The sequence below is a fragment of the Misgurnus anguillicaudatus genome, chromosome 3 (genome assembly GCF_027580225.2).
Source record: "Misgurnus anguillicaudatus chromosome 3, ASM2758022v2, whole genome shotgun sequence".
In the NCBI taxonomy this organism is placed as follows: Eukaryota; Metazoa; Chordata; class Actinopteri; order Cypriniformes; family Cobitidae; genus Misgurnus; species Misgurnus anguillicaudatus.
The window spans coordinates 23314105-23339275 of NC_073339.2; the positions used below are offsets into that span (position 1 = coordinate 23314105).

The 25171-nt window shown below is 43.9% G+C and overlaps 1 protein-coding gene across 1 annotated transcript; it reads right to left on the minus strand.

The window, feature by feature from the left end:
• Nucleotides 1-329: 329 nt before the first annotated feature.
• kctd12.2 (potassium channel tetramerisation domain containing 12.2) lies at nucleotides 330-2100 on the minus strand. Its single transcript, XM_055205187.1, has one exon. The coding sequence runs from the start codon at nucleotides 2030-2032 to the stop codon at nucleotides 1211-1213; it is 822 nt and encodes a 273-aa protein (XP_055061162.1). The 5' UTR covers nucleotides 2033-2100; the 3' UTR covers nucleotides 330-1210.
• Between the last annotated feature and the right edge of the window lie 23071 nt (nucleotides 2101-25171).

The window sequence follows — 25171 nt, forward strand, 5'->3', positions numbered from 1 at the left end:
GCACAGTCACGGGACTCCTAGCAGAGACCGGCCTAGTTCCTGTTCTCTGTCTCTTAATACTTCATCTGTTTCCTCAGGCCTGACAATGTCTCTTCTACAATCACATTCACATCTCCTTTTAGAGCCCCTGCACACTAACTGTTGCATTACCCTAAAAGTGTGTTTCGGTACCTGTTTCTGCAATGCTCTGTGACAGAACATCTGGTCGTCTACTCATATAAAATTGTGTGCTGCAGTAACTTACTGTATCGTACAATGTGTCACTTAAAGCATTTTTGTCACAGCAAAATATCATCTTATACCACATTCAAAGTCTCTGAACAAACATATGTCTTTTATAATTTGTTTATTCTGTGTAAAGCTGAAAGATATATTAGCTAAGATTAAAAGGTGTGATACATAAGATTGAAAACAAACAAAATATCATCTTATCAATGGGAGGGTTTAAAGGTTTAGTGAAAGCAGGGGGTAGGTATAGACTATATTTGTTATGCAACAGGTTGCTGTCTTTATGGATTATTATAGGAATGACATTTAATAAATCTAACATTGTTTTGTTTTGTGTTTCTTGATCTTAAGTACACTCTAAAAATGTTGGGTCATTTTCAACACAGCTTTGGGTCAAAAAGGAACTAACCCAACCCAGTGGGTTGTTATATAAGATTCTTGTTTTAATTCATTGTTGGGTCAGATATAAACATGTCTGGGTTATTTTTACCCAACAGTTTGGTGCAATATAACCCAGCATTTTTTCTAGAGTCTATGTACTCTTAGAAATAAAGAAATGATGAAGATTGTAATCCCACATAATCTGAGGGCAGCTGTTATATTAAGGAATAAACGCTTGATACAATGAAGTATTAGACATGAGAATGGTATAAGATTGACTTTTTGTATTCTTCTTCTTATAAGGGTTGCATAAGGCCATATCACTTAATATAGGTTTGTGTTTTCTCCCAGTCTCTGAACACTAAACATTGTCATCTGTGGCTGGTAAATAGGTTTGTATTCTAGGAAGCAGACAACAGATCAGTTTTTTCTTAAAACGTTACTTGCAAAATATATATATTTGACATAAAACTTTCTCAAAGTTAGCAGATCTCTATATTTCTCATGTTGACATTGTTGCACTTTCGTGATGCGTAACGGATTAAGGTGCGTGTCAAACAAGTAAAGCAACAGTTACAAAATGCCCTAACGAAAGTCACTATTACTCCCTGCAAAACACATACTCGGTGTAACTAGTCCAGATTTTGTCCTCGCTGGGGTCGTTACTCGCGTACGCGCAGGTGCCTGTGGAGCTGCATGCGACCATGTGAAAGCCCACTTCTGCCAGCCTGTCAAAGGCTTGCTCCAGGAAATTATACTTGAGGTAATACCGAGATGTGTACCTTTCCGGGGGTCTGTCTGGATCTCTGCTCTCGTTCAATGTGTCCCCGAAAACTTCTTTGGCGAGAGACGTTTTGCCGCAAACGGTGATCCTGGCCACGCGTCGAAATTTGGCATCCTGTTGGATGTCTCGTCCTATGGTGTAAGACCCTCTGTACCCGATGGTTATGTAACCAGTTTTCCTCGCTTCCAGAGTCGGCGAGCGGAGCCCGGTGTTGGTGATGCTGGTGCCAGCGAGCTCGCTGGAGAGAGCAGCCTCCTCCGGGTCGCTCTGGCACACCTCCTCGCTGACCGAGTTCTTCTTAGTGACCGCCGGTGTCAGGCGTCTCGCCAGCTCCTGAAGTTGGAAATACTCTGCCTCTTTAAGCAGGCTCGCCTTCTCTTTGAAGAAATCTGGCAACACCAGAGTCTGGTCCCGCAAGTAATCCAAAATATACCTGAACAGAAAGCCGTCCCTGTCCAAAAAGAAGCGTCCTTTGCTGTCTGTCGTAAGTTCCTTTGGGTTTTTCTGACCAAACATGGTCCAGAGTAAAGAATTGGGAACGGAGAGTAAAGTTGAATGCCGCGTAACGTAAACTTGCCCTCCGACATTGAGCTCGATGATTTCGGAGAATGTGTCCGAGGATCCGTGACTCTTGTCCATCTCTGTAGATCTGTGCGCGAAACCTCCGACGCAATTGCTGGACTGAGCGCACAGAAATTTGGTTTGTTTATGTAGGCTAAACAGAGTTACGTAGGAGGAGGAATCGAACGAAAATTAACTCTTTATTACCATCACGTAACAACGTGAAACTCTGAAACTTTGTGATATGCTTATAAAATATGCATTTTATCATCTTAGCGGAAATGTTATTTTAGCTATTTTTAACATCATGGCCACGGGGTCTACCAATTATATTAATAGCTTTACAATCTAGCATATATTAATTCTACATAAGCTTAAAACTGCTGATAGCATATTATTAGCATAATAAGCTATTTAAAATCAAACTGTTATGTTGATAACATAATTTGCTCCAGCAGTTCTGGTAGACTATTTAATATAATCACAGCATGATAAGAATGTTCCAAAGAGCAACATGAATTAGGCTAAGTAAGTAAGGGTATCTGACTTTCTGAAAACTTTATTAATAACATGATTAATGATGTCTACATTGTTAATGTCACAAAGCTACCTACATTTGACTTAAAAAATAGAGCAGAATCAAAACTTTCTTTTAGTAATAAATTAAATTTTGAACCCCAGAATTTAGAAGTGGAATTGTTTAACTGCACGAGAAAACACACATTTTGTGTATTCGAACTTTTGAGTAAGAATGAATGACTTTGTTTGAATCAATGCGAATTAGCCTTTAAAGAGTAACTAAACCCTTAACCAACTATTTTTAGTTAATGATCTGTAAGAATGATGCTTTGTTAGAGCTGTTCATTGATTTTAGTAAGTTTTTTGACATTTGGATATAAAGTGTTTCAATACTACAATATATGGTGTAAAAACGTCTGAGTGCTGCCCTCTTCAGGTTGAACGGTGGCTACTACAGTTGAATTTTCCTATTGGATGTTGGGTCCAAAAAGTTACTCATGACGTAAGCAGGTTCAAGCTCACCACGCCCTTGTTACGATCTCACCACATGCTTGGTACGAGCTTAGTTCGTCCCCTCTATCTCCGTTGGGATCTGCCCACTTTTCTTGCATTTTTCAAATATTGCCAGTGGGTGGAGTCAGGCTCTGAACAGGGGTTTAGTTACGCTTTAAAGTTATTTAGATAAAGTGACAACTTCATTCAGGGACAGAAAGCCTCAGCCTTTCCTCCCTGTGATTGGCCAACAGACGTTTGGCTAAGTGAAGAGCTGATATTTACAATAACAGCACTGGGACATGTTTCACTGCTTGTATCATTCTTCTGGTTGTCCGTTTATATAATTTCAGATGACAATATGTGGAGTAAATTTAAAGCTAGGAGACTTTGGAGTTTGGAGCCAGGAGTGCAATTTTGAATGTCTGTTTTTTGTTGTTTCATGCCTGCTGGAAACAGAATGTCTAGAAGTAGGAAATGGAAAACTTTGAGTGCAGATAGAGTAAGAAAGCTTTGAGCGAAGTAAGGGAATTTGCGGTCACTTTACTCAGTGTAAAAAATTCAAAAATATTTGATGTTATTTGACTGAGACAAGCAGGATTAACATATGGTGTGAGTTTGGGGTGGAGTTTTCTGTTTTTAAGTTTAGTTTTTTAAACTTTCTTTCTGGAGTTCTATTAGGTGCTTGTAGCATACATTTTCCTTGTAATTAGTGGTGCTTGCATTTATGTAAAGCATCACTATTATTATTGCTCAGGTTTATTCTGCTTCTTCTTACATCTGGACACATTTTTCGGCACGTAACTTGTCCTGCACGATTTGCCGTAGACCCATGAAAGAGGGCTCAAATCTACTGGCTTATTGAGGAGAGGTTTATATTTATAAGCGATAGGGTGCAGGATTTCCAAAAGGGGGGTGAAAAACCACTCCAAAAATCCCATAGACTTAACATTGCGCCGAACTTTGACAAGTCATAACTACAAGCTAGAATTTCGGAGAAACATGTGGGTTACAAATTTTAAGGAGGATGGCAGGCCCTGTAAGAATATATCTCGAAATGGGGTGTAAATTGTTCCCCTGAGGAGCAAAAGCTATTTCTAAAGCCCAATAGAAATACATGGTGAAGACAAGGAAAGTAATGCAGTTTTCCTACTATGATATCTGGGACATACAGGGCTTTTTTATTGAACAATTCTGTGTCACAGAGACAATTGGGTGGCATCCAATAAGTCTACTAAGATCATCATGAAGGTATCAAGTCACGCCCCTAGTAACCATTTTGGGCACCCTAGCAAACGATCCCATAGACTGCATTATAAAATGCCCAGATGGATATCTTTGCACCACAGTGTCATAGAGAGATGAGGGTGGGTACTCAGGTATCCAATCAGTCTCTCAGGATCCTTACAGAGGTATTATGCCACTCCCTAGCAACCAAATACAGTTCTCTAGCAACTGAATAAAACAAAGCTTTATATCTTGGCATCAAACCATAGTAGAGACATGGTGGTTGGATCATTTTACTTGTGGCTTGGAGAATAATCATTCTTGGATGATATTGTCCCCCGAAATTTGCCTGGGCAAGCACCACTTCACATTTTCTTCAGAAAATGTACCCAACTAGTTCATTTAGCTAGTCTATGTGATTATTGTGGAAATTAGTACAAACATGATGGTAAAAGTAGACCAACCGACGAATCTGTCATTTACACTTTGCATACATCTTTCTAATTGAAATGTATTCTTAAAAACATGCAATGTAATACCCTTGGTTGTAAGAGTGAACACATTTTTCCTTGTTTCAGATAAGTAGGAGTAGGCCCACACAGAATTTGCATGCATTTCCATATAAGACTTGCTACATTCATAAACACGAATCACACAATCGTGCAACTGTACATCAAACCACAAGTGTTTTCTTCCTGTTCCCTTGACCTTTGCTTTTATTATCTATTTTCACATCACTCTTGCAAAAACTTTCCTGTTTTAGCTATCCAGACAGAGGCTATAAAAACACTGTGCCACCAAACTGCCACCTTCAGTATACTGTGCCACGAATTTTAGGAATGAGGAAATACACTTCTTACTTTTATTTATCATTAACCAGGGTCAGTATCGGTGTTTTTATGCAAAATTGCTAGCTTTTTTTCAGATAAGGACCTAAATGTGCTGGACAGGAGTGCATCTAGCGACATCTGGCTGGTGAAAAAAATCACATAATTTGCTGTTAATTGTCTGCTGCCAAAATTGAAGTACAAGTACTGAATCAAGGATGTGAATGCTTGGTCAATAGCAGTTACATTATTAGACTACTTTTAGTCTAATAATTAGAATGTAGTCATATATCAATGATATTCTGAAAAAAATATCTGTAAAACTAAATGATCAAAATAAAATCAAAGTTTGCCTTCTCAGAGTTTTTCAGTATTAAAGTGAACCTGGTCTAAATGTCAGGAGTTCTTGTCTAGACGAAAGTAACACTCTTTTGTCCTGCTGTTGCATTATTTTGAGAATTTAGATTATGCTCATTTAATTTAATTTTCATATTGTTCATACTGTTAAAAAATTATTCTCAACAATTCAAGTTTGTACTGTTGTTATGATGGATGTTGATAGAAGTTAAAGCAGGCAGAGGCAGAGGATCCAAATGCAGTTTAGTTTATTTAGAAAATATAAAACAAAAGAAACAAGCAGGAATAGTCCATAATGAGTAATCCAAATAGAAAGACAAGGAACAAAACATCCATCTACAACCTACTTTTTCATTTAACAATTGACATCAGACAATGGAAACACTGTGGCTAATGCTGCGTTCCAGGCAGGTTTTTGAGCCCGTGAATTACAACTTCAAAACCACGACTTACGACTCTGAACTGGGAGTATGCGTTCCAGGCAGCATGTAACCCGTGTTTTTACAACCTTCTACCTGTGAAAGTGCACTGGAACGGCAGTCAAACTCGTGTCTTCTAGGGATGGCTGACGCGAAACAGTCGTTCCGAAGCTTTGCGAGATCACGAAGCGCAGATGTGTCGAAACACTGATCCGAAGCTTGATTCAAAACACCCATGTCACGTGACTATGACCAAACGAAGCCTCAAAGTGTTTCACTTCATCAGGTGTGGTCTGCCGAATCAGCGTTTGATTGGCACGGTCGGGAACAGACAACAATCGCACATCTTTATAAAAGTGAAATAAACGCATATTGACCTTGTGGGTTTTGTGGGAGGAGTTTTTCAAAGGCTGGAGAAATTATCTGTAAAAAAATAAGTAGGCTAAGTCCACACACAGCAGATATTTATATGTGACATGGTGGCTTGATATATTTTATTAATTTCTTATTGTTTATGTGATATTTATCTCTATTCAATTTATTTATTAAATAGACCAGCTTATAGTTATTGACAATGATGAGCCTAAAAGCTCATGTAGTTGTCAAACAGATGTTAAAACAACAACAAAAAATATGTAACTTCATTGTGACGACGGTAATAGTAATACGTTTCCTGGGGTTCGATCTAAAGGGTTATTGTATGAGAGTCGACGACACACTATCCACTCTCCCACCCGATCACTTGTGTCAATCAATCAACATGTGGGATACAATTTGTCAGCGATCGTCTACATACTTGTCAAGGCTGCGCTATGGCTATACGTGCAAATAGGGCCGGGTCTACAGGGTGGCTGAGGGGGGCATTGCCCCCCCAGATTTTCCTTCTGCCCCCCCAAAAATGTCCAGTCTTTTTAAACAAAAAATGTTTACAGCTCCGCCCATTATTATCTGATTAGCTTATTCAAGCTTTAAAGGTCTTTTCAGCAGTATTTAACTTATAGGAAAAGTACTACTGTTCTCTATGACGGTAACAAAAAAAAAACGTATATATCTTTAAAATATATATCAGAAACAATGCAATTTCGTTTTACATAAACGTATTAACACAACACATATTAAAATCAAACTTTTTTATAGTAAAACATGCCCAAAATAGCCCCTTATCCTTTCTTAGACTCACCTCATTATTTATTCATTCAAATACAACAGCCAATGGCAAGTCTCCAGCAGCATTTAGTGTGTTTGTTTTAGACGTACTTCTGTTTATTCAAATTAGAATATGCAGTTTGGTTGTGGCATAGACGGGTTGCACGGCGACGTCACTAACTGGTTGCGTGCGCAACTGAGAGGCAGAAAGAAGAGACGTGCATTGTGTTGCTAATAGCGGTGTCTGTAAGTCAAAATGCCAAGGAGTTGTTGCGTGGAAAATAGCACCAACAGAGTCAGTGCTGGGTGCCTGATGTTAACATACCAGTAGATGCGACTATTACGTTACTAGCCTAACATTATAATTCATACATGTATCACAGTAACACTGCAAAAATAAAGACAGAAAAACAGATCCAACTAAAATCAAGTTTTATTTATATACAAACAATAAATAACGCTTCAATAATTAAGGTTGTTGCAATATCGGATCAGCTCACTAATCGGGCTTTCTGCCTCCTGGATGCGCGCGCACCCTGCAATGTTTGTAAACTTGCAACCCGTCTATACTATAGTAGATATGAATGATATAAGATGGTTATACAGTAAATATACAGTATTGTAACAGCTGAGCATCGCATGCAGTTTTAAAATCAAATTTTAGCGGTTTTGTCATCGTCATTCGTCAGCTCATTCAGCTGGCGTTTGAGAAAAACTTCACATGCAAAAATGTACCGACTTTTAAGTTCAGGAGGAGCTTTCACTCCGTAAGGTCATCGTAAGGTAAAACGTTGTATTTTATAATGTTGCGTTGTGTTATAATATCTAATTTGCTGTGTTATGAACAAAGCAGTGTGATTTATCTTTAGTCTCGTCCCAAATCACACTTACAGTATTTAAGGGCTTGTGCTTTTGTCTGGTGCTGTTACAGGATTACCTTTGACGAATTTGTCATGCATGTCAAATTGCTTTCATGATTTTTCAAAATAGATTATTTAAAGCATAGTGCTTTGTTGTGATATTTGAGGTTGCTGCAGCAGCATGATAGTGTCAAGAATTAATGAAAATATAGCTTATCATTACATATCACATTGAAAAGGCATTATTTTAAATGAAGAAAATGTTTGAGAAGTGGAAATAATGTGCCTAACAAGTGTTTATTTAGAATAAAGGCATATGTTGGGTAGGGTAGGTATAAGAATGGCTTTAATTTATCTATAAGTGAAATAATAGATAAAATGCAGTGTACACATTAATAAAATATAGCAATATGTACAGCTTTGCATTCATATCACCTGCTTTCCTGATTTCATTAACTCTGACTTAATGTGTAAAACTACATGAAGTGTAATCATTATAACATTATAAATCATTATAAATCTAATCGCATCTACTTTTAAAATTTAAATGTGCCAAAGGACATATAAATGGCCCTTTATTATAAGACATATGCAAAATAATATTGGATTGAAACATCCATAATTTTAGGGTATGAATCATTTTAGTCGAGAAATGGCTGCCCACCCAAAAATCCAGATTTTTGAACGCAGCATAAATACACAGAGTAATCAGGGATAACAAGACATACCTGGGGAACAATAAGCACACGGACCAATAAACAAAAGAACTACAGAGAACTACAGACATGGAAGACAAAGACACAACTTAAAAAAGAACACCAGACAGAACAGAATCATAATTGTCGGGTTGCTTTCTTTATTTATTTATTTTGATGAAACTGAAATTTAAGATGAAAATTAGATTTTTTCAAAGCTAAAGGACAAAAATGTGTTTGCAGTTACATACTAACAAGTTATAGTCAGGTATATTTAATAAAAAAAAAAAAAACACATAACTGTCTGACCCAGCTGACAGGGTTGAAAGTAATTGTGCAACTTATGTTTAAAGTGAAATTATACTGAAGTCATTCTACCAGAGGTGGAAAGTAACGAATTACATTTACTCACGTTACTGTAATTGAGTAGTTTTTTGTGTACTTTTACTTTTTTGAGTAGGTTTTGAAATCTGTACTTTTACTTTTACTTAAGTATGTGTAGCACAGTGTCTTAAAACCGCCAAGGAGCTGAGTGAGAGCAATAAATGGTGCCTCGTTAATCATCTTGCAAGTTTGCTGTTTATTCTCCGCATGTTTTGTTTCAATGCAGCAATAACAGTGATTTGCCCAAGATCAAATACAGCTTCTCAATAAACAAACAGTCATTACGTATTGCTGTACAAACGTACGTACGGTCAACCAAAAAATATGTGCTCCTGCACTCACCCCCATGCTTCCCAAGATAGGGTTGCATAATTAGCTAGGTGACACCCCATTCTCCCACGGTCACATGACATGGCTCCTACAGTATGTTTTATTTAAAGTATTGTACTTCGCTACATTTTAAGTCATATCCGTTACTGAGTAAAAAAGCAAGGTGATAAAGATGCGCAACGGATGATTGATGGGCGGGGGCCGGGGGAACGAGCAAAAAGAACCATGGAGACGGACGAGACAGGCGCGCGCTAATGCAGTACCGCCTTAGTTCAAATCTTATGATAGAACCCCCTGGTCATATTTAAGCGACCACTGAGGCGAAGCGAGTGTTTCATTCCTATGAAAGGTAGGATTCATGCTTTGAGTTCGAAACCGGATTTTTACCGCTCATTTGCACGATGCTTTTTTAATACCATGCGCATTATCTTCCGAGGTCTAGCAGCTTCGCGTCAAGTCAAACACAACTTAGGAACGTCCTCGAGAATGCGCAGGTCATTAGACATTGCAGAGAGAGAGAGAGAGAGAGAGAGAGAGAGAGAGAGAGAATAAAGGTCTGACATCAGGTACCCAGGTCAGGGAAGCAGTGGTTCTCAAACTGGGATCCAGGGGGGCCGTCATGATTTCACTGTATTTAAACATAAAAAATAAGGCTACTAACCAACAGCACTACTTTGTATGATTTAATATGTTTTGTTTAATTTAAATGTTAAGTTTTAGAACTGTTTTTTTGTCATAAATTTAGTTTGGGGGGCACGAAGGAATGTGCCATACACAAGGGGGGCCGCATGCTAAAAAGTTTGAGAACCACTGAGTTAGAAGACAATAAATGTGTCAAAAGTATGACATGGCACTCATCTCATTATATGCTCATTTAAACTATATATAGTTTAATAAAATAATGTGTGTTACCAGCAATACATCAATTACCACCTTACTATAGTGATTGTATTTACTAGCTGCTGACCATTTTCAAAAGTGCATAACTCACATGTAAAAATCATTAAACAATTCCATAAATGAGTTTAAAAAAAGCTTTTTATTTTATTAACTTTTTGTTATTGCACTTTAATTGTAAAGATGTTCCTACAATTAAAAACAACTAGTTTGAGATTTATATTCCCTTGTAGTTTTTGAACTATACTACAATCCTCCACCTCTCCCGCTGTAAAAAAGTAACTTTTACTCTGCATACTTTTTACTTTTACTTGAGTAGATTTTTAGACAAGTAACTTTACTTTTACTTAAGTTAAATATTATTAAAGTAACTTTACTTTTACTTGAGTACAATATCTACATTGTACAGTATATCACCTAGTATTGACAGACCACACTTGTGAGTTATTGACCACAGTAAAAATATATCTCTGTCTAAAACATTATCATCTAAAGGTCCCGTTCTTTCAATGTTTTTGAAGCTTTGATTGTGTTTACAGAACACTGTATTTTTCACACAATTTTCTTCTGTATATCGCTGTTTTCACTGTCCTCAAAACGGGCTGATGTCTTCCTTGTTCTATGAAGTCCCTTCTTCTGAAATACATATCGAGCTCTGATTGTGTAGTTTGTTTAGTGTGTTGTGATTCGATAGCAGCTTAGCTTGCCGTTAGCTTAGCTGGTGACTGATATATTCCTGTGGGTGGAGGTTAGTCAAAAAACTATTCTGCTGACGTCATTAAAGCAGGGGTAAAGTAGAGGGCTGTAGTCCAAACCGACCGTTCACTGTCGGCTTTGAAAGGCGTATTCTGTTAAAGAAAATATATTGCCTGGCAGTGAACTTTGAGCTTTATCATTTTACATGTATTATTTATGATATGATAGCAACATTACACACTAACTTGGGTTTAAAAATGGGATCAGAAAGAACGTGACCTTTAAAATGAAGTATAAATTGTATAAAATGTAGGTTAAGGGTTTTCCCTTATAAACCATGTTGTAGTCGATGGAAGCAGCATGAAAAGGATCTAAATGCAGATAACTTTTCTAAATTAAAAGACAGAAACCAAATCCAAGGCAAGGCATGGCATGGACCGTGATGCAGTGGTGGGCCTTGGTCAAGGAGCAAAGATGGGCCTGGGCCATGGAGCAATGGCAGCGGCCATCTTGGGAACAAGTTCAGGCATGGTGACGGCCATCTTGGGAACAAGTTCAGCTGTGGCAGCGGTCATCTTGGGAACAGGTTCAGGCAAGCTGTGGCAAGGCAGGCATGAGGTGAACATGGTTGTGGCAAAACAGGGTTGACGTGAGCAGGCTGTGGCATAGTAGGCATGATGTGAGCAGGCTTTGACTTAACAGGCATGCCAAGAACAGTCTCTGGCTTAGTAGACATGGCATAACTATTCTCTGGTTTGACAGACTTGGCATCAATGGATATGGCAGCACATAAAACTGCACCCACAAAATCCGTCAATAGACAGTAAAATTCCAATGGGACCAGGTTCCGAATGTGGGGTTGAGTCCCAGCCAATATCATGCCCTAAGGCAGTGTTTCCCAATTCTGGTCCTCACGGCCCCCCTCCCAGAAAGTTTTAGATGTCTCCTTATTTAACACACCTGATTTAACTCATCAGCTTGTTAGGGAGACATGTTCACCATTTTTGAAGTAGGCTGATAAGTTGAATCAGGTGTTTTAAATAAGAAGACATCTAAAACTTTCTGTCAGGGGGGCCTCGAGGACCAGGATTGGGAAGCACTGCCCTAAGGCATCCTTTAGGGCAATTAGCCTGGGACACCAAACCCTACAACTTGTCAGTAAAGCCCAGAACTGTACCTGAACCTTGGTGCATAGCAATCAGTGCATCTTGCAAGACAAGACAATCCAAGACATAACATAAACATAAAGCAAAAAACAATAAACAAGACCAGGGCTATGTATACAGACAAAGAACCAATCAGAACATGATACATAAGGCAACAGGGAAACAAGAGACAACGTGGCATGACATGACTTCAAAATAAAAGACATGAACATGAAAAGACAAGACAGAATCCTGACATATAGATGGGTTGCACGGCGACGTCATTAACTGGTTGCGCGCGCAACCGAGAGGCAGAAAGAAGAGACGTGCCTTGTGTTGTAGGCTATAGCGGTGTCTGTAAGTCAAAATGCCATGGAGTTGTTGCATGGAAAATAGTACCAACAGAGCCAGTGCTGGGTGCCTGATGTTAACATACCAGTAGATGCGACTATTACGTTACTAGCCCACTGCAAAAATAAAGACAGAAAAACAGATCCAACTAAAATCAAGTTTTATTTATATACAAACAATAAAGAACGCTTCAATAATTAAGGTTATTGCAGTAGCAGACCAGCTCACCAATCTGGCTTTCTGCCTCCTGGACGCGCGCGCACCCTGTAATGTTTGTAAACCAGCAACCCATCTATAAACTATTCATATTAACTGCAATGTTGACTTGAAAGGCAACAAAAACCACTATGGCTGTTGTTGTTGTTTATTTAGTGCTGCCTCACAATTAGTCGCGACTAATCATTTGCAGAATAAAAGGTTTTGTTTACATAATATATGTGGGTGTACTGTGTATAATAATTATGTATAACACACACACACACACACACACACGTTAAGGCGTTATTTCATGTTAAAATAAATAAAAGGGACAACACAAGTTGTGTTAAAAACGGGAGCAACGCATTACAAAGTAATTCCGTTACTGTAATTCCACTACTTTTAGCGGTTTTTAATCAAGTAACGTGTGGTCCCTTTTATTTATTTTAACATGAAAAAACGCCTTAAAGGGGACATTCCATGAAAATCAGACTTTTTCCATGTTTAAGTGCTATAATGGGGTCCCCAGTGCTTCTACCAACCCAGAAAACATGAAAATTAGCAACCCTGTAACTTTGTTTTGGTAAGGCTCTCTCTGCAAGTGTCACACCCAGGGCCTGGCTGCTAATGGCTAAAGCCACGCCCCTTCTCAACTTCCACCTCGAGGAGGTCCCCAAAGCCAACCCAATGACCAAACAACACGAGAACAAGTAAGTATAAAATAATCTTTATTTAATAAATATCTAAAATGTACTGAGGAAATGGGGAAAGGGAAATTCAAACTAAATTCTGGCTCTGCCCTCCGGATGGGCCTCAGCCGGGAGATGACGGGGAGCAAGGGGGCAACGGGGGTCCGGGGCGTGGGACTCAGGCTCCGGCCTGGATTTTATTATCCGTGGCGCGCTCCTTCTTCCTCCTGGAGGCAAAATCAAAAGCCAATGAGTGTGGGGGGTCGTCCCAAGGCACCGTGCTATTTCCCGAGATCTGAAGCACGCTCACAACATATGCTGTACTGAGCTAGGCTAGGACCAGCAGCCTCTTTGTCCTTCCTTGACGAAGTGCGTGAAGGCGGGGGTTTATCTGACAGGACACACAGCAATACACAGCAACCCACAGCAATATACAGCACCACGTCAAAATTAAAGGTGTTCACAGCACAAGGACTCACCCACCACGCTCAGTGTACAAAAAAAGGACACCCGTCTTCCTTCACTTCGCTTGGTTCGGATCTGGCGATGAAATATGCGGCCTAGCTAGTGATGTCGTCGTTGTGACTGCTTCAATAAGTATTCTTCCGGCTCACCCACCACGCTATGCTAGGGGTAGGGCCGCCCTCCTTCTCCTGGAGGAATCTAACATAAAGCCAGGTCAATATACAGGGCGCTTTCAACTTGATCTTGGTACTCACATCAATGCCGTTTTCAATCCCCTTTTCACTTTGTCTCCGTTTGAAATGTACTCCGTTCACTTCTCAACCTTTAAGGTTCGCGATGTCTTCCACAACCATACGATTCCAGCCTGAGAGAGAGAGAGAGTTTAGACAGCCACCAGCAGCGCACCAAACGGGCACAACACAGCACTTCAACACACACCAAAAAGCTCCCAGACTGTGAATAAACTTGGCCTTAAGTACTGCCTTGTTTGGCGTATCCTCCAATCGCCAACCGCTGTTCCTAACTAGGCACAGGTGCATCGAATTCCCTGATTTTCCCTCTTACGACGCTACCGGAAGTTCCGGTGTTCTGTTTTTCCGGTCCGGACGGAAACACTTCCGGGCGGAACCAAACTTCCCCAACTTTGGTTCCGCCCCCTAAAAGATCGTCACCTTGTGACATCCTCCCCCGCCAATGCGTTCTAGTCCCTAGAACGTCTTCGGGTCGTCCACTCACCGTAACGGGCAGGGGGTCGGCCTCGGTTCTCCCGCTGGGAACTCCTTGGAGGTGAGTCGGGCTCGGCATGTTCAAGGGCCGCTTCTGGTTCTCTCGGGGCAACCGGGGGTGGCGCTACCACGGGTCTTCCCGGTACCACAGCCCAACCTCCGATCCAGGGGGCCGCCGGTACAGGCTCCGTGGGGATTTCTTCCGCAGCTTCCAGGTAGTTAGGGCATGGGCGGATCATATTACGATGCACCACCCGATCAGGGCCAGACTTGCCTTCAGGCCGGATGGTGTACACCGGCTGTCCCGGTCTTTGCTGTCTGCAGACTACATATGGGACGGCCTCCCAACGATCGCTCAGCTTCCCCTTTCCTTGCCGCCGATTGTCCCGCACCAAGACCCTTTCACCTGGCAGCAGGGGGGCCTCTCGGGCAGTGCGATCATACAGCCGCTTGTTCCTCTCTCCTGTTGTCTTTATCCTCTTCGACACCTGTTCATAGGCATAGTGTAATCGTTGATGGTGGCGCCCCACCCACTCGGTCACGCTCCCTTCTTCCTGGCCTGCTGCAACTCCCAGAACCAGGTCAGTGGGCATACGCACGTGCCTGCCAAACATCAGATAGGTCGGGGCATACCCGTAGTACTATGTACACTATTGTTGTATGCTTGGAGAAGATTTGGTAAGGCACTCACCCAGTCACTCTGTTGTCGTTGGTCCAGGGTCCCTAGTAGCCCCAATAGGGTCTGATTAAACCTCTCGCAACTGCCGTTTCCTTGGGGGTGGTACGACGTTGTATGGGTTTTAGTGCAACCATACAACTGGCATAACTCCCGGATCACTTTGGATTCGAAGTTGGCCCCTTGATCGGAGTGCAGGAATTCTGGGCACCCGAACGTCTGAAAGACGGCTCGCCATAGAGCTGTAGCGGTGGTAGTTGCTGTCTGGTCGAGGGTGGGGACAGCCCAAGCGTATTTGGTGAACAGGTCTGTAATTACCAAGATGTTCTGATATCGATCGGAGGGTCGACCCAGCGTCAGAAAGTCCATGGCCATGATATGGAGGGGAGCTTTGGCATGAATAGGTACCATGGGCGCCCGGGTCTCACCTCTTGTCTTGAACAGCGTGCATCGGGGACACACTTGGATCAGGGCATGCACCGACGCCTCCATGCCGGGCCAATAGAAATGTCGTCGCAGCAAGGACACAGTCCTCTCCTGGCCTTGGTGTCCCAACCGATCGTGATAGGCCGTGATCAATGCCGTCACCTGGTCTTTGGGCACCACGATCTGGCGCATCTCCTTGCCCAGCTCCCTCACCTTCCTGCACAGCACTCCCTCCTGTAACTCCAGCCTGTCCCACTGTCCCAGCAGCCGTCTCCCTCTATCCGACTGGCTTTTCCTTTCTTCCAGTGTCGGCCGTCTGCCCTGCTCCACCCACTCTCGAACGTAATTTACCTTTTGATCCTCAGCCTGTCATTCCTTCCACCGGCGGGGGTCCCATCCCCAGTTCTCAGGCACAGCCTCTCGCTGGCTTCCTGGTGCTTCGATCACTCCGACCATCAGATCTCCTTCGGCGCTAGCCGTTTCGGGCCCAACTCGGCCCCTAGGGTCCTCTACTTCAGGGAGCCTCGAGAGTACATCAGCATTCGTGTGTTCTCGTCCAGGACGGTACTGCAATTGGTAGTCAAAGTTTGCCAGCTGGGCCACCCACCGCTGTTCTACTGCTCCTAATTTCGCCGTCTGTAAGTGCACCAATGGATTATTGTCGGTAATGACTGTTACCTTTGCGCCCCAGAGATAATCTTTAAACTTTTCGCTGAGTGCCCACTTCAGTGCCAACAGTTCCAACTTGAAAGAGCTGTAGTTCGCATCGTTTCTTTCTGCCGGGTGGAGACTCCGACTCGCATAAGCAATGACTCTTTCGGCCCCGTCTTGTCGTTGGGCCAACACTGCCCCCAATCCCAGGTTGCTGGCGTCTGTATAAAGGACAAAAGGTTTCAAGAAATCAGCATAAGCTAAGATGGGGGCCTGTAGCAATTCCTGTTTTAATCTTCTAAAGGCAACCTCACAGTCTGCACTCCATTCGATCGTGGGCGACCCACGGCCCCTGGAGCGGCTTGTACCAACCAGCAACTGGTTCAAGGGTTTGGCAACCTTGGAGAAATCTTTAATAAAGCGCCTGTAATACCCCACAAAGCCCAAAAAGGACCGTACTTGTCTCACCGTCTTCGGGGCACTCCAATCCTTTACCGCGGAGACCTTTTCCGGGTCTACTGCCACTCCGGCAGCACTGACCACATGGCCCAAAAACTTGACTTCCCGGCGTAACAGGTGGCACTTTCCGGGCTGCAACTTCAATCCGTATTTTTCCATTGCCTGGAAGATCTCCTCCAGGTGCCGGAGGTGAGACTCGAAATCTGGGGAATAGACAATCACATCATCCAGATACACTAATACTGACTCCATTAACTGACCTCCTAAACACCGCTGCATCAGGCGCTGGAAGGTGGCCGGAGCGTTGCAGAGCCCGAAGGGCATCCGGTCCCACTCGAATAATCCAAACGGGGTTGTAAAAGCAGTCTTCTTCCGCTCTGCCCGAGCCACCTGTACTTGCCAATAGCCGCTGGCCAAATCCAAGGTGGAGTACCATGCGGACTGTGTGAGGCCAGCCAGGGAATCTTCAATCCGCGGCAAAGGAAAGGCGTCTTTCTTGGTGACTAGATTGAGCTTACGGTAATCGACACAGAACCTCCAAGCCCCCGTCTTCTTTTGCACGAGCACAATAGGGGCAGCCCAGGGGCTACTACTCTCCCGGACAATGCCTCGCTCCAGCAAGCCCTGTAACAGTGCACGCACCTTGGTGTATAGGGTAGGTGGAATAGGTCTGTACCTCTCTCGGCTGGGGCCTGCGTCCCCCGTGGGGATGTGATGCTCCACGACCTGGGTACACCCATAATCTTCGTCGTGCGTTGCGAAAACATGTTGCCATCGTTGGAGCAAGGCCTGGAGCTTCTGGGTTTGTGCCCGCTCTAAATTTTCTCCCTGTAAGGACTCACCCCTCATATGGCCCGGTACGCCTCCCTCAGCGTCATTGGGGGGTAGATCTGTCTGTGTCAGGGCCACCTCGACGACGGTGGGGCACACCTGACGGAAACTCACGTCTCTCCCTTCCCGTACCTGATGGAACGTGACTGTTGTCAGCCGGGTCAATTGTTGATGCCGGTGCAGATGCACTGCATATGGGTGTACGTTCCGCACCTTTACGGGGACCCATCCTCGTCGGACCGCCGCCAGGCCTCGTGCCACTTCCACCTGCTGGCAGTCTCCATGGGGCTCTATAAGCACCCATTCTTCGGGGCCAACCACTCGCGGCGGCACTCGCACCCAGACAATCGCCTCACTCTCTGCGGGGATAGATAATGCAAACCGGCATGCCACTCTACCTACGTCTTCTCTGTCTCTTCGGACCTGGGCCATTTGTACCCGTCGACAGTCGGCCACCACGCGTTCCCATTGGGGCCGTTCGGCGGGTGGTATTTTCTGAACGGGCCTTGCCCGAAATAATTCCTCCCAGCATTCTGAAAGGACATTCATCCCCAGGAGGGCTCGGTGCGTGCCCAAGCAGTGGTCCTGTACAATTATCACTCCCTTCTGGGGAACCACCACGCCGTGAACTTCCAAGTCGGCCAACCGGTAGCCAGTGTATGGGATATCTAGGCCATTTGCTCCTTTCAAAGTGAGCCAGGGGGTCTCCGCTCCATGGACTCCTTGCCTTCCAAAGATCTCTTGCGAGAGGCTTTCTGCGAACAAAGTGACTTGTGAGCCCGTATCTACCAGGCACTGAATCTTCTTACCACACACTTTAACATCTGTTGTCGGGCTATGCCCTAGAGCCATTTCCTCTTCCAGGGTCTTCTCGAGGGGTACCGGCCACACGACCCACTGTGGCCGGTCGACCTAAAAACCCCCTTCAGATGCTCTGCGGGGCCCACACTGGCGACTGTAATGGCCTGGTTTTCCACAGCGGTTACAGATTGGCCTCCCCTGATCGTCCCATTCGAAACGGGGCCGGTTAAAGTGGTTCGGACGTCCGGGGGGCTCTCGGCCCCTCTCGGAATACACTCGTCCTCGGGGTGCCTGCCTCGGCTCCTCCCACGCTCGTCCCTGGCGCAACTCTCCCAGCAGGGTCTTAGACAGCTCAGACATCTGTTCCCGGACGTCTTCCAAAAGTTCGGCCTTCAACGTTTGCTTCCAGTCAGGGCCCTCCGGTCGCGCCGGTGTTGCTTCACTGACCACCGCACACACCGGGGGCTCGCCTAACTCAGTCTCATCACCCTCCAGGGCCAATGCCTCCTTCTTCAAGTCTTCGAACGTGAGGCCTGGGTCTCTCCTAAATTGCACTCGTAAACCCTGCCTCACTGGGCCCTCCTTCATCCCTAGAAGAAACTGATCGCGTAACAAGGCTTCTCCGTCTCCCAGCCCATGATCACGACGGGCCTGCAGTCAGGTAAACTGCTCTCGCAGTCTCAGGGCAAAAGCTCTAATCGGTTGGCGGGGGCCCTGCTTACAGTTGAAAAACTGGGAGCGAAGGACAGCTACGGGGGTGTGGTCACCATATTGCTCGGTAAGGAACTGGAATACTGTTTGGGCGGTGGTTCGGACAGCTTCGGGGGCGGCTTGCACTTCTCGTCGTGCTTCTCCGTCCAGGGAGTTCAGCACAAATTGGAGCCACTGAGCTACACTAAGGCCCTGCAAATCGGCCAAATATTCTAACTGGGCCCTCTATTCTGCTAATTGTACCTCTGACTCTGTTCCTCCGTATTTTTGGATCCACGGGCTACCCATAAAAACAGGCATGGCACGGGATTGGGCTGCGGGCCCCGCGTTGTCGGTCATTGGGCGACCTTGGTTACTCAACTCGAGGTGGAACCCTGCCGACTACGCCAAAATCTGTCACACCCAGGGGCTGGCTGCTAATGGCTAAAGCCACGCCCCTTCTCAACTTCCACCTCGAGGAGGTCCCCAAAGCCAACCCAATGACCAAACAACACGAGAACAAGTAAGTATAAAATAATCTTTATTTAATAAATATCTAAAATGTACTGAGGAAATGGGGAAAGGGAAATTCAAACTAAATTCTGGCTCTGCCCTCAGGATGGGCCTCAGCCGGGAGATGACGGGGAGCAAGGGGGCAACGGGGGTCCAGGGGGGTGGGACTCAGGATCCGGCCTGGATTTTATTATCCGTGGCGCGCTCCTTCTTCCTCCTGGAGGCAAAATCAAAAGCCAATGAGTGTGGGGGGTTACTATTCTGGTTGCGTACCTGAATCTCTCTGGTGGAGGCTTTTCCTCGTATTTGCACAGCTCTTGTCGTGTCACTCACTACTTTCCTCTATCTCTCCACAGGTAGCCACTGGGACGGAAAGACACAGTTAGTTCAATTTGGATGGGTCTCACCTCTCGGCCGAACTCAGCGTACGGTAAGTACAGATTTCCTCGATTCTCTCCTCAAATTATTCACTCTCTCTCCTTTTATCTCCACAGGTATCGACTGGGACACAAAAGCACAGTTACTCTGCTTTGGATGGCTCTCACCTCTTGGCTGGACTCGGCGTACCGTAAGTACAGGTTTCCTCGATTTCTCCTCAGATTATTCACTCTCTCTCCTTTTCTCTCCACAGGTATCGACTGGGACACAAAAGCACAGTTACTCTGCTTTAGATGGCTCTCACCTCTTGGCTGGACTTGGCGTACCGTAAGTACAGGTTTCCTCGATTTCTCCTCAGATTATTCACTCTCTCTCCTTTTATCTCCGCAGGTATCGACTGGGACACAAAAGCACAGTTACTCTGCTTTAGATGGCTCTCACCTCTTGGCTGGACTCGGCGTACCGTAAGTACAGGTTTCCTCGATTTCTCCTCAGAATATTCACTCTCTCTCCCTTTCTCTCCACAGGTATCAACTGGGACACAAGAGCACAGTTACTCAGCTTTAGATGGCTCTCACCTCTTGGCTGGACTCGGCGTACCGTAAGTACAGGTTTCCTCGATTTCTCCTCCGAATATTCACTCTCTCTCCCTTTCTCTCCACAGGTATCAACTGGGACACAAGAGCACAGTTACTCTGCTTTAGATGGCTCTCACCTCTTGGCTGGACTCGGCGTACCGTAAGTACAGGTTTCCTCGATTTCTCCTCAGAATATTCACTCTCTCTCCTTTTCTCTCCACAGGTATCAACTGGGGCACAAAAGCACAGTTAATTTGCTTTAAAGGGCTCTCACCTCTTGGCTGGACTCAGCGTACTGTAAGTACAGGTTCTACTCGATCTCTCTCTTTAGGGTGCTCCTCACAGATCAACGGGTACAGTGCATTCTCTGTCCTTATGAATCGACGGCTTAGGAGGTTGATATCTACAACTGGCAGCAGTGGCGGACTTACAGCACTTTGCGAGGCGTCTGATGGAGTAAGTAGTTTCTACTTGGCGTCGGGGGCGAACCCTCTTGACTACTCGGTGGTGGCAGAGGGGTGGGATATCTCAACGTCTCACCGGGCCGAACGCTTCCCTCTCTTCGCTGCCGTCAGGCGTTCAAACTCTGGACAGGGGCGCCCCTTTGTAGAGGCCACGGGACGATGGAATTCCTTCACCTCTCTCTCTGCAACAACAATATTCATGCAATTGAAAGTATCAATGATAATGACCCCAAATCGTACTCACACCTCTGCTGTTCCTTCAGCTCTTTACTGCCACTCTTCACATCCGCCCGATGTCCAGACGGGAAAAGATCGTCCCAAGGCACCGTGCTATTTCCCGAGATCTGAAGCACACTCACAACATATGCTGTACTGAGCTAGGCTAGGACCAGCAGCCTCTTTGTCCTTCCTCGAGCGGGGGTTTATCCGACAGGACACACAGCAATACACAGCAACCCACAGCAATATACAGCACCACGTCAAAATTAAAGGTGTTCACAGCACAAGGACTCACCCACCACGCTCAGTGTACAAAAAAAGGACACCCGTCTTCCTTCACTTCGCTTGGTTCGGATCTGGCGATGAAATATGCGGCCTAGCTAGTGATGTCGTCGTTGTGACTGCTTCAATAAGTATTCTTCCGGCTCACCCACCACGCTATGCTAGGGGTAGGGCCGCCCTCCTTCTCCTGGAGGAATCTAACATAAAGCCAGGTCAATATACAGGACGCTTTCAACTTGATCTTGGTACTCACATCAATGCGGTTTTCAATCCCCTTTTCACTTTGTCTCCGTTTGAAATGTACTCTGTTCAGTTCTCAACCTTTAAGGTTCGCGATGTCTTCCACAACCATTCGATTCCAGCCTGAGAGAGAGAGTTTAGACAGCCACCAGCAGCGCACCAAACGGGCACAACACAGCGCTTCAACACACACCAAACAGCCCTCAGACTGTGAATAAACTTGGCCTTAAGTACTGCCTTGTTTGGCGTATCCTCCAATCGCCAACCGCTGTTCCTAACTAGGCACAGGTGCATCGAATTCCCTGGTTTTCCCGCTTACGGCGCTACCGGAAGTTCCGGTGTTCTGTTTTTCCGGTCCGGATGGAAACACTTCCGGGCGGAACCAAACTTCCCCAACTTTGGTTCCGCCCCCTAAAAGATCGTCACCTTGTGACACAAGCATGTGAATAAATAGGTCATTCAAATTTCGCTCCCCCCATGACGTATTAAGGGGCTCTTATTGTAATGATACCGCCCCTTCAACTGCGCTATCCAACCATGAACGGCCTCATGAGTGCGATAGATGAAGAAGTTTATTTTAATCCCAATCTACATGGATATGAGTTTACCATTATAATCCAACTATGCAGTATTTGTGTCATGTGTTATGCTGTGTGTGTGTCAGGAGTTTGCCATGGGATTGCTATTGCAACCCAGCTGTGTGTATTCATGTTTCATGTCAAAGGGCACAAAGGGTTTGAGTAAGTAGCCTAGGGTCAAATAGGTCATGGGAAGGAGACACTGGTCTGAGGAATGTCATGTGGTTCTTCATATTACAAATCCTATATTGTTTTAAGCATGGAGGGGGACCTATATATTTACCAAGCCACGGCTCAGAGAGTCAGACTGGTTTTGGAGGATCCTCCCAAGGACTTCAACTCTGGTTCTGGGGGGATTCACCAGGGCAGGCTCGGCTTTTTATTTGACCGGAAAATAAAAGTCTATCTCTTGAAATCAAAACCTAAGACTGAAGATTGTTTCATTTGAGGAAAAAGAAAACCACAACATAGACAGAGAGAAAGAATGACTGAAAGCACAACGCGTTTTTATTCCCTCAAACACAAACAGGAGCCTACAATCTTATAACTTGTAGTTTTAATAATCTTTCTAAAGATTGAATTAACGTTCTAAAGGATTAACCTTACCTTAGTGCAGTGTTCTTCACTCCCAATCCTGGAGAGCCGGTGTCCTGCAGAGTTTAGCTCCAACCTTAATCAAACACACCTACCTGTGATTTTCTAGTGATCATGAAGACATTAGCCGTTTCTCAATACCAAGTACGCCAAACTCGGACTTGTGTCCTTCGTAGTTCGAACTTGCAAGTTCACACTCGGAAGAACGAACTCCTGACGCGAAGTGCATTCTGGGAAACTTCGCTGTCATAAGTCCACACAAGTCTCCTCTGATGCATCCTCGATAAAATGGGCGGATCAAGAACACATCCGGGGATTTTATGTGAACTTGGGCTTGATGCGAACTTTGAATTGGAACAGTACTTGGGCCGCGACTGATGACGTTTCACAAGTCCACAAGAACGCAAGTACAGACAAGAACGCATATTGAGAAACGGCTATTGATTAGCTTGCAGGTGTGTTTGATTAAGGTTGGAGCTAAACTCTGCAGGACACCGGCTCTCCAGGACTGGGAGTGAAGAACACTGCCTTAGTGCAACAGAGAGAGTGAGTGAGTGAGAGAGAGCTAGTGAGCGAACGAACGAGAGAGAGAGAGAGCTAGTGAGCGAACGCACGAGAGAGAGAGAGAGAGAGAGAGAGAGAGAGAGAGAGCAACGCGACGGTTCGCTTTCAAGTATGTTGTTTAATACAGTATGTTTCTCTGAAGTTTATATGAATGAACACGAGGATTAATGCACTGCACGAGACAGAGTGAGAGAACAACGCGTATTCACTATCATACACAATAAGCATAAATATGTTGTTTATTGTTTCTCTGAAGTTACAAATGAATACGAGGAGTTACAAGACAGAGAGTGAGAGACTGACAGAAACGCGATTGTGTTCAATCATACACAATAAACTTAAACATGGCATTTGATCTGTTTCTCTAAAGTTTAAGCATTAAACGTGTTGTTTTATTACAGGTCATTTAAATGTGCTCGTGTGGTTTGGTCAAAAAGTCAACTTCTGAGTGTTTGTGGACGTGTATTTTACTGTAACATGCTGAAAATCATTGTGCCTGTTTAAAACCTTGGCAGCATGAGACCTAAAAGTCTTTATTTTTATTCCACAATGTTCCCCATCTGCTGATAAACATGTATTTAGTATGCAAAACAGATGATTGACTTTTTAAACTTGTTCAAATATATAATGCTTAGCATCGCTTACATAACTTCTTTCGTGAGAAAATTTCCCTGATGCTCTGTTTTGACTACAGCGTGAGCGCTTGAGACTCCGCCCACCTGAGCAGCTCATTTAGATTTAAATTGATACACACAAAAACGGTGCATTTTTGCTCAGACCCATAAAGTGCATATTTTAACATGCCACAATAAATTACCTATATGGTATTTTGAGCTAAAACTTCACATAATGTACTCTGGGGACATCAAAGATTTATTTAGTATCTTAAAAACGTCTTGTGGAATGTCCCCTTTAAATGGCATGACACACACAATGTGTAAAAAATTAACACATAATTTTTTGCAGTGTAAATCTCCCAGTCCTATTTTAGTTTATTTCATTAGATGCATGTCAGCCACAGTCCTACGTAAGCAAAAACATTTTATAAACAAAATGCAAGGCTGTTTAGAGGATGGTCAACACATCATTGACTTCTAAACAGTATTTTTCCCAAATTTCCCAAAAGGCCCATTCAGTGTGCTGGAGTGTGGGAAAAGTCCTTCATCATAAGACCACTGAGACACTTATGACTGTGGGCAGATGGGAAACTGCTTTTTTTCATGTTTATGAAGCATTCCCTTAATCTCCATTTGCTACAGTTTATGCGTAAATATAAATATAGGAATTACAAATATTTTGCATTTTTTTGAACTGTTCATAAACAAAACAGTCAAAACTGACATGTTTCAAACAACTATAGTACATTTGATCAATCAAAGAATCTTTATAAAGATCCCAAAATAAGGTAAAATAATAATAAGAACCAGAACCGAAATCATCAGGTCTTTTATAATCAAAACAACAAATACATTCTGCCGGGCACTTTTTTAATGACTTGATACTGTCCTCTCCATTTTCATTGTCTATAAATGGAAATGAATAATATCCTGAACATATTAGAATATTTTTCATCTCAACAACACTGTCACATAAATTTGAAAGATCACAAAACAGAGCATATAACTAAACAATTCCACCTTGAGTATTGAGTGGCTTTGACAGTTTCATGGATCATACAAACAAAAACGGTGCAAGTCCACCCTCTTGTGGCTAACGTGATTAATTGCGATGCACGTGTCAATAGCACATTTCCTTAATTTATGTTCTTGACGGGCTTTTTATAACCAAAGTGTAAACACATCATTGCTCACTTGCCTATTTTTTTCGGTTGCGCAATTTTGAATGTAACTA